This window comes from Etheostoma spectabile, chromosome 23, assembly GCF_008692095.1.
Source record: "Etheostoma spectabile isolate EspeVRDwgs_2016 chromosome 23, UIUC_Espe_1.0, whole genome shotgun sequence".
Taxonomy (NCBI): Eukaryota; Metazoa; Chordata; class Actinopteri; order Perciformes; family Percidae; genus Etheostoma; species Etheostoma spectabile.
In genome coordinates, this window is record NC_045755.1 from 3,501,630 (window position 1) to 3,512,902 (window position 11,273).

General features: G+C 35.8%; 1 protein-coding gene across 4 annotated transcripts in view; it reads right to left on the minus strand.

The window, feature by feature from the left end:
• Positions 1–8,471: 8,471 nt before the first annotated feature.
• Positions 8,472–11,273, minus strand: part of rbm17 (RNA binding motif protein 17) — a 10,062-nt gene continuing 7,260 nt past the window's right edge. For all 4 annotated transcript variants that reach the window (XM_032504686.1, XM_032504685.1, XM_032504684.1 and 1 more), the window contains exons 11-13: positions 11,027–11,125; positions 10,869–10,941; positions 8,472–8,768 (exon numbers count right to left, since the gene is read on the minus strand). In XM_032504686.1, coding sequence (XP_032360577.1) covers positions 8,665–8,768; positions 10,869–10,941; positions 11,027–11,125 — 276 coding nt within the window. In that variant the 3' untranslated portion in view covers positions 8,472–8,664. The remainder of the gene's footprint in view (positions 8,769–10,868; positions 10,942–11,026; positions 11,126–11,273) is intronic.

The window sequence follows — 11,273 nt, forward strand, 5'->3', positions numbered from 1 at the left end:
CACACCATCAGTTTCACGACGGGTTTCTACGTTAACAGGACCATAACCACCTATTTAACATGGGGGGGGGGCTTTTCAATGAAAGCCTTCTGTTACTTAGTCTACAGTATATGCCACTGGAAATTCCACCGGATGTCTCTCACTTACCGCTTTTTTTTAGCTAAACTTGGCATTTACCATGATTTATAAAATCAAACCAAGCATATGAACAATTATTTTAGCTTTGTATTTCATGCACTAAAAAGGTCTAGATAATGGCTTTAGGCCGTCCACAAATTATAGTATAGTACTCAGTTTAACGAGTAAATTAATTTGAAACAAATTGTAGTAGAGGGTCCCTGCTTTGTCTCTCTCTCAGGTAAAGGCTCCTTGGCTTAAAAAACGTGTAGGACCCCTGCCTTTACAATCCGGTCAAGATTCATTTAGTCAAACACATGTTGTTACAGTTACATGTAAAGGAATCAATACAGTCAAGTACAAGGGAAGTTTAACCTGATTAAATGCAGATGGTTTAATGCGATTTCATTAAAAGTTTGCATAGTAAGAGAATCAGTATAATCAAATATAAAGTTTATTATATGACATGCGTTTGGTCAAATGCAATTTCATTACAGCACGATCAAAGACAACTTCCCTCACATCTTTTTTATGGCTTTATATGACTTTCCATGAATTTGCAAGCTGTCATGGTATGGCCAGGCCACTTCCTCAGTCCCTGTGTCTCTTCTGAGTGTGTCCAACTCACCTGAAGCAGATCGGCCTCTAATCAACCAGTTATAAACCTCCAGCTCCTCACTCAGTCTGCTTCAGATCGCTCGCTCAGCTTTATGGTACATACGCTACAGTCTAGCCATTTCACTTTCTAGTGTGTTTTGTATTGGTGTTAAATTATCTTGCTGACACTTTATGTTTTTGCTTGTGCCTCAGGTTGCCGATCTGGTGGGAGGAGACTCAGCTCACCTGATTTGCCTAGTGTCCACAGCTTATCTTCGTCTGCCTGCTCTCCGCCCCTGTCCACCGGATCATATCTTTGCACATTCCTTTTGGGATCCTTTTGGAATGGGTCACATTCATTTTTCCTTTTGGGTTTGGTTAAATGAACCTCTAATGTTTATTCCTAACAACTGTCTCTGTGTGTGCTCCTGGATCTAAGTGTGAATAGACTACACAATCCAATGTGTTTTGTGACTTTTTCATGATATACCATACTATAACTTTTTATGATGTGCTGTACTTAAGTATTTATTATACATCGATATTATATCAACATCGATATATGAGGCTAGATATTGTCTCAAGTTTTGGATGGTGTTGAAAGTGTTTTCTTTTCCTGTTTTTAAAGGCTGCATTATAGTGAAGTCATTATCTGAACTTACCAGACTTACTTTCTGTTGTATTATTACATACTCATTGTATCATTATTATTGGTGATTATTTATCAAAGCTCTCATTGTGGTAATATTTTGTGAAAGGACCAAAAGTCAAACCCTACAATATCACATTGATGTATTTGGTAAAATGTTTTCTCCATATCGAAATAAAGGCTCAAAAATGCCCCCCAAAAAATAAAATAATAACAATAATTTTCTTCATATCGCCCAACGCTAACTGTACTATGACTCTTCCATGACCTACTATACTATAACTTTTGATGTCAATTTTGATGACTTTTTCAACGTTTCTGGCAGCACAGAGCTTCTACTTTTGCCTTAATAATTAATAATCACCATTTTAGTAAGCCATCCAGATTCTGCATCTCAATATTGTTTTGACAGGGTGTTGGATCAACAAATGACTTATAAAATAAGGAAATCTTCATGTCCTTTGCAGACCTCTCAGCCAAAAGTTTTTATCTCTTAAAGTCTAGTATTATGCCTGAAAAGTCAGACAACCAAATCCTTTTGCATTGTATTATTTTTATGATAATTTACATCATTTTAGTTTGCAGTTTTCTGTTCTTTTTTCCTCTTTTTTTCTTTAGATGCCTTTTCTCACAATGATTTCACTTTATTTTTCCCTAATGTGTGCTTTGCTTTATTCTGTTTTTTTACTTAGCCAATGCAGGGGGCTACTGGTGGGAAATTCTGCCTTTCTCTTTGTTGTAACTGATATAAATCTGTTAATATTCAATAACAAAATCGTTTTAAATTATATATATATGTATATGTATGCATATATACTGTATACTGTATGTTCTCAGAGTTAATTTTCACTTACAATTCTATGACTTTTTTCCTTACATTAAATTTACATGGCATGTCATTTAGCTGATGCTTTTATCCAGAGCGACTTACAATTAAGTACTTTCAACCTTGAAAGTACAAACTCCAAACAACAAAAAGTAAATGAAAAAGCCGAACTACAAAAAAGCCAAACTACTATTTTTTTGTTTATTAAAAACCAAGGTGGGTTAGGGTTAGGGTTAACCTTAGAGACAGAAGGTTACTTCCTGTTGAAGCAAAAGGCTTCTTTCTATGTGTTCTGTATGTTAAATGCCAGACGTGACCTGATCAACAACTTTTAGAAGGTTGGGTTGGTGTTAAGCAGTGGAATGCTGATTAAGGCTTTCAGTATTGAAGCAATCTGGCTGCAATTTCGACATACTATACTATTGCTTTTTAATTTCTTTTTTAAACATGATATGACCTTTCATCAGTTTTTTCGACATACTATACTATGGCTTTTTCACCATACTGTACTGTGGCTGTACTATGGCTTTTTTTAAAGTTTTTTTTGACTTACTATGGCTTTTTTATCACTATTTCACTTTTCTCTCACTTTTTTGACAAATAGACTATGGTTTTTTAACACTTTTTTCAACATACTATATTATGATTTTTTTTTGACATGCTATGTTATGACTTTTTCGACATACTGTACTATGGCTTTTTAAATATACTATACTATTGATGTTTTTATCACTTTTTTCAACATACTATAGTATGGCTTTTTTGACATACTATGCTACGGCTTTTTAACTCTATTTTCAAAATACCATACTATGGCTTTGTTTCTCACATTTTCAACATTCTATATTATGACTCTTTGACATTCAATACTATGGCTTATTTATCACTTTTCTTTGACATACTATACTATGGCTTTTTAATAAGGTTTTTGACATATCATACTATTGTTTTTTTATTTTTTTACATACTATACTATTGCTTTTTCATCACTTTTTTGAAATACTATAATAGTATGTCGAAATATAATATAAATATAATATAATAGTATGTCGAAAAAAAGTCGTGAAAAAACTTTTTTGACATAGTATAGACCTACAATTTTGACACACTGTACTATTGCTTTTTTGTCATTTATTTTTTGACATACTGTACTATGGGTTTTTAATCACTTTTTTCAACATGCTATGACCTTTTCATCAAGTTTTTTTTGGCATACTAAGCAATGGCTTTATTATATATTTACCTATGGCTTTTTTACCACTTTTTTTGCATACTTTACTATGGCTTTTTTTATAACTTTTTTCGACGTATTATATAATATGGTTTTATTTGACATACTCTACTATGGCTTTTTTTGACATACTATACTTTGGCTTTTTTCGACATACTATACTTTGGCTTTTTATCACTTTTTTCGCCATACTATACAGTCCCTGGCAAAAGTCTTGTCGCTTATCTATTATGTAGAAACACCTGCTATTAACCTGACTTTTATTTAATCAACTGGTGTAAGAAATAGCTCATATGAAAAGCTAAAACCCTCCCAAATGATGTTCAATGCACTGAAATAAATTAGTTTCAATAAAAAAAGATGATTTAAACAAGACAGAAAGGTCCAATGTTGGCGAGACAAACGTTTTCGCGCCTATACATAAATTGAACAATTTGCTGCAAATACTAAAATATGTCAGCAAATTAAATAGCGGTGCTGTGAGATTAAATTTATATAATTGTATGACTTCCATGAGTTGAAGGACTGCATCCATGCGGTTTGGCAAGGATTCATAAATTGTATTGATAAAGTCATCAGGAAATGCTAGGAAAGCAGTCTTGCTGCCTCCCAGAGTTCATCAATATTTTTGGTTTGGTCTTCCATGCTTCCTCTTTCATCCTACCACATTGCTCATGATGTTCATGTCTGGTGACTGGGCCAGCCAATCCTGGAGCATCTTGATCTTCTTCGCTTTAGGAACTTTGAAGTGGAGATGGAAGTATGCGATGGAGCACCATCCTGTGGAGAATTTGGCCTCTTTATGGTTGGGAATATAAGAGGTAGCTAAGATTTCTGGTATTTGAGACTATTGATGTTGCCTTCCATCCTGCAGATCTCTCGCACAACCCCATACTGGATGTAACCCCAGACCATGATTTTTCGCCACCAAACTTCACTGTTTTCTTGGGTGAATCTTGGATCCATGCGGGCTCCAGTAGGTCTCCTGCAATATTTGCGGACAATGTGGTGTAATTTGAACAGAAGATTCATCTGAAAATCCACTTTTCTTCACTTCTCCAGCGTCCATCCTTTTAGCAGGGTGGGCCTTGGCAAATGCCACACGGTTTTTCAATTGTCTTTTGTTAGTGCTGGCTCGGGCACTGATTTGACACAGGAGGCCATTTCGAGACAGAATCCGACAAACCGTTCTGGTTGACACAGGGACTTCAGGGGACCAGGTCTGGTGGAGCTCTGCTGCAGTAGAAAATGGGCGGCCTGGATTTTCGAGCCAACAAATGGTCCTCTGAGCAGTTGTCTTGTGGGTCTGCCTGACCGGGCTTGTCAAAAACATCTCCAGTGTCTTCAAATGTTTTTTTAATCCTCTGTCCTGACGCTGAGACACATTGAAGGTGTCGGCCACATCAGCAGTGGATCTGGTCTTCAGCCTCTTGATAATCAAAACTTTAGTCTCAGGGTGAATCTTAGGCATGTTTGCAGAGGTCTAGTTGCAGTTGATGTGACGGTCTAGTGTATGGGGTAGTTTTTATACACACCTGAGACCTAATTGATCCATTATTAGTCACAGGTGAAGCTCATATGACAAGGCGAGAATACTTATGTCTTTGCAAAAATTGACTCAATGGGCTTTACCAAGCTGTGAATATTAGAATACTTTTTGACAGTTTCGTTTTGCACTGAAACATTATTACAAAAGCTGTTGGGATTAAAATGAGCCATTTCTTGTAAATAAATCTTGATTAGAAATATATTTCAGCGGCACTTCAGGTCAATTTGTACACACGGACAAGACTTTTGTCAGGGACTGTACTATGGCTTTTTAATCACTTTTTTCGACATACTATACTATAGCTTTTTGAACATACTATTCTATTGATGTTTTATCACTTTTTTCAACAAACTGTACTTTGGCTCTTTTTGACATACTATACTATGGCTTTTTTATTACTTTTTTCAACATACTATACTATGGCCTTTTTTATCAATTTTTGACATACTATACTTTGGCTATTTTCAACATTCTATACTAGGGCTTTTTTGACATACTATGGCTTTTTTTTGCTATACTATACTATGGCTTTTTTTGACAGACTATACTATGGCTTTTTTTTAATCAATTTTTGACATACAATGCTATGACTTTTTCATCACTTTTTTTGACATACTATACTATGGCCTTTTTTTAAATACATTTTTTATATACTATTCTATGGCTTTTTTTGACATACCATACTATGGCTTTTTTATCAATTTTTGACATACTATACTATGTGTTTTTATCACTTTTTTTCGACATACTCTACTATGGCTTTTTTTGACATACTATACTATGGCTTTTTTTTATCACTTTTTTCAACATACTATACTCTGGTCTTTTTCTTAATCAATTTTCGACATACTATACTATGGCTTTCTTATCACTTTTTTCCACATACTATGCTATGACTTTTTCATCACTTTTTTCGACATACTATACAATGGCTTTTGTTTTAACACTTTTTTGACATAATATACTATGACCTTTTTTACCAATTTTTGACACACTATACAATGTGTTTTTTGACTTTTTCATCACTTTTTTTGACATACTATGCTGTGGCCTTTTTTTAATCAATTTTTGACATACTACCCTATTGATATTTTATCACCTTTTTCTACATACTATACTATGGCCTTTTTTAATAATTTTTAGACATACTATACAATGGCTTTTTCCACATACTATGCTATGACTTTTTCATCACTTTTTTTGACATACTATCCTATGGCTTTTTTATCACTTTTTTCCACGTACTACACTATGGCCTTTTTTAATACATTTTTTAAATACTATTCTATGGCTTATTTCGACATTCTATACTATGGCTTTTTTATCACTTTTTTCGAAATACTATACTATGGATTTTTTTGACATACTATGGCGTTTTTATCACTTTTTTTAACATACTGGCTTTTTGATCACTTTTTTTGACACAATTTGCTAAGGCATTTTTATCACTTTTTTGACATACTTTACTATGGCTTTTTCTTGGCATACTATACTATGGCTTTTTATCACTTTTTTCGCTATACTATACTATGGCTTTATTTTGACATACTACACTATTGATTTTTAATCACTTGTTTTCTACATACTATACTATGACTTTTTCATCACTTTTTTTGACATACTATACTATGGCTTTTTAAACATTACTATACTATGGCTTTTTTATCACTTTTTAGACATACCCTAGCTTTTTGTCACTTTTTATTTTTTGGGGCTTTTCCCTTTATGAAAGTGAGATTGGATAAACATGAAAGGGGGGGAGAAATGGGGTGTTGACACGCAGCAAAGGGCCGCAGGTAGGATTCAAACCCACTGCAGGACTCAACTTACATAGGACGAAGTCTCTTACTGGGTGAGGTGGAGGTCTACCCTTTTGCCACTTTTTTAGAACATACCTATCGCTTTATTTATCACTTTTACAACATACTATGGCTTTTTTACAACTTTTTTTTGACATTCTTTTGTATGGCTTTTTGAACACACTTTACTATTGATTTTTTTTTATCAATTTAGTTCAACATACTATAATATGGCTTTTTCATCAGTTTTTTTTTTTTACATACTTCACTCTGGCTTTTTTTTTAAGCACTTTTATTGACATACTATATTAGTTTTTTAATCACCTTTTTGACATTCTGTACTATTTCTTTTATCTCTTTTTTTAACATATTATACATTTTCTTTTTTTGACATACTACTATGGATCTTATAACCTTTTTAGCTTCGCTCATATTTAAGCTGTGAGTTAGCATTTAACGACATATCAAACAAAAAAATACATTAGTTTACGACTACACAAATGTTTTGTTTCCAAGTTAAGTTTTACCTTTACCCTTACCTATTTTTGTTATTGCCACTCTTCATTCTAACCCCAACCGGCCCGTCAGACACCGCCTACCAAGACCCTGGGTCTGACCGAGGTTTCTGCCTAAAAGGAAGTTTTTCCTCGCCACTGTCGCCCTGTTGCTTGCTCTGGAGGAGACTACTAGAACTGTTGGGTCCTTGTAAATTCTGGAGTGTGGTCTATCTGTATAGTGTCTTAAGATAACTCTTGTTATGAATTGATACTATAAATAAAATTGAATTGAATTGAACCTTTGAGATGACAATTGTTTTGCCCGAGTTAGTGGTTTGATACCTGAGGTTTGCTTGGAATCAAAAGGCACAAAAATAATCCCATTATTCAGACTTTTTCATTACAGAGTTCTATTCAATGGCTTTTAGCTGTCTTTTTATGGCATACAACGTTTTAATGTTGTTTATGACATACTATACCATGATCATTTCATGACTTTTAGCCCAAAACATTTTGACATTTTTTTAATCACACACTACACTGTCTTTTTATTGAAATCCTTCAGGACATACTTCCTAACCGACAGACCGCCTGTTCTTAGTTAAGATAACCACACCTACAGTAGTAGTTTATTGTGATTACGCCCCAGTACATGTACCCACACCAACTACTATACACTACGCTACTACTGTGCTATACTTTTTACTGATTTAACTACTTTGTTTTTCTATCCAGCCCTTTTCTCTGACATGAATTAAACTCTCTCCGTTGGGATCCTTCCTGACGCTTTTCTCTGGCACCTCCGGGGGCCTTACGGCGCACTTACATAAATCCAGAATGAGGCTGGGGCTGCGTTCACTGTCCTAGTCCCCTTCCCTCACGCCATCAGGGCTAAGTTAAGAGTATCTAGCCCTGGAGATGTGTTAGCACTATTGTGGAACTGGCATTGTGTCAAACAGAATTCAGAGAAAGAAACTAGGCTTCTTAGGTATTAGGCGCTGCCTCTTGACAGGATGTGTGAAAGTGTTTATACCAGGATACAATATTTCAAACTGTAAACAAACTGTAGCCTAGTCACTATGACTAGGCTGATTCCTAATTTTTGAATTTCAGAGATTGACTAATAAATGACCAAAACGCTAAACAAAGAAACAACAAAAACTACATATTTACATGGAATAATAACATCACAAAGAAACAGTAAACTAGACATAGTTCATACCATTTATTTAGTCTTGACTTAAAGGTATTTTTAATGACAGGAAAATAAGACAATAATCTACAAGGGGGACTCAGAACTACATACAGACACTTCACTGCTGTTCAGGAAATATAAAAAAGCTCTATGTACAAGTGAGGAGATGTGTGCTGATAGTGTTCGTCCATGCCCAGAGAGATATCAGACCTGCTCGCCCAGGTTCAAAACACGAAACTTGTCAAGATTGTAGAAGCAGGCCTTGACGACTCGCCCGCCAAAATAACGTCCGTTCAGATCCACTACGGCTGCAGAGGAGAGAGATGGTTACGGTTAGACTGTACCAAAATACACAGAAAAACCTTTCAACAACAGGATCATTATTGCCATATAAAAGAAATCAGACACAGATACTTTGACACAATATATAACAGTGTTGTTTCCCAAAATGTAAATCATTCTGAATCATACAGCTTGATATATTATTTCGAAAGTTGTAGTTTCAACATGTTGGGGAAATGCTTTTTCGCTTTCTCGGGAAACCAGCGGTGACTCCTGTAAGTCAATGCACTCACAAGAAGTAGTCCAGCACAAACCCTGATTGAACCACAACTTTAATTTTGTTGCAAATAGCCCATTTAAAGCTATGTATATGTTATGATAGGCAGATTCTTTCACTTTTTAAATTTGGACAGAGCCAAGTTACAGCAGCTGTTTCCCACATTCCTATGCTGTCTAAAATTGCGCACTTCTGTCCTTACACTTGCTCTTTTGAGTACATAGTGCGTTCATACTTACAAAATATGGCCAAATGCCATGCACTCAAAATGGTCATAACATTTGGAACCCTGGACACTACTCGCCCAACCAACTGCCGCCATCTTTGCTATAGAGCGAAACTATACAAATTCATAAATGTGTCTTTTTTTTCAATAAACTATAGCACTATATAGCAATATAGCACTATATTGTAGTTAGATAGCGAGAATACAAGACGGTATATATTTTGCCAGGCGACAATAGGTTGCAGTAATACTCCACCTGGCTGTATTAAAGAGTCATTTCTTGTCAGTGCATCACGGCACAATTTGAAACCACACTACCCTTTTGAAATCATACGCACTACACTGGTGAACGCATACTGTAGTGGACACAGTGTACTACAAATAATTGTACTCATGGTAGTATCAAAATTGAGACACACTTCCAGTCTTTGTGCTAGCTAAGCTTTTGGCTATAGCATTGTATTTAAAATATAGACATGAAAGTGTTGACACCTTTCTCATGTAACCCTCAACAACAAAGCAAATAAGCATATTTGGCCATCATGTTGAATATAATGTTACCATGAAATTATGATAGTAAAAAGATGAAAAAAGACGTGATGAAGGTGAAACTGGGTTTAAACCCTCGCGTTTCCTTATTGAGGAAAGGCAAGAGACTTTCCCTCCAGGGAGCAATCTAATTTTTTAGCATCATCCATAAAATTAGATCACACAGTGTAACGCTTTAAGACTGAGGCACTCTGACTCGTTCTTGGAGCGTCTGTCCTGCTTTCTGAGAGCTGTGATATAAGCGTGGCACTGCCGCTGACGCAAGGAGACGGCAGGGTTGCTGGGCCACATATGATGTAACACCGCAGGGAGTCCCACCTTGTTTGTGATCTGGGCCAACCCATTTAGAATGGGACACACTTTCACCCACATTAATAGAGCAGTTATACAAGAAAGTGATGCAGTTACATAAAGCGGATCACCCGCCAAAAAAGAAACCAGCTCTTTACGTATGAGAATGACCCGCTGAAAGCAGAATCACAATGGAAATGTGGAAGGTGATGAATTACAGTGAGGAAGTACTCACTGACAATCAGGGCTGGGTAACAAATGCAATGCTTAACCACCAACAGAACTGCCTCTAAAGTATCGAGTATAAAACAACCTCATAATTCAATACCAAATTTCAATATCTGAGGAGTAAATCTCATCAGCTTTCAGGACTTGAAGGAAAGTAAAAGTGGACATGGAAAAACGCAGTGCCATCAGCCAATAAGCACGCAGCATGCTTCTACCAAGATCTAATAATGTCTGGGATTGGCTGTATTACGTACACGTCGTAGAGACATGCATACAAAGAGACGGGGCTCACGTATTAGGGACCTGAACAGTAACTAAATATATTTGTGCTGTAACATGTAAAGTTGTAATTTCTTTTTTAGTTTTATAAAATTGGTATCAAAAAAGTATTGTTAAGGAACCAGTGTAGAAGTCACGGTATTAGAATTTTTTACAATAAATGTGGGGGCAAATTTGGAGCTCCTGTTTTAAGGCAACATGATTCAGGTGTTCTTTTAGAGATAAATCTGCTACCATACCAGGATTGTGCATAAGAGACGACAAGAAAATACTGACCTTTGATGGCTGACTCCACCCTCTCAAACTCCAAGAATATCCTAACAGCTTCGTCATCTGGCACAACTGCAATCTGAGAAGCAAAGTGTTTTTTGTTGTTGGGATTGTCCTGTTGGATCAATGCATTCACTTCAAACTTTGTAATTCTCTTCTCTTACCTCAAAAATGACACATTTAACTACTTTGCCATATTTCTCGCACTCTTCTTTCGTCTCTCCCTCCAAGTCTTCGTCCACCTCTCCTCGGCCCACCATGTTCTACAAAACAAACCGACATCAGGTCTACTTGCACGGGACCATAGAAGAAAAGAAAATGTGATGTGACCACTGGCGAGTCTGCGCTCAAACTGCACTAGAAGCTTTTTAAATATATTGTCTCCATTTTCTGACATCTGACTAAATCTAA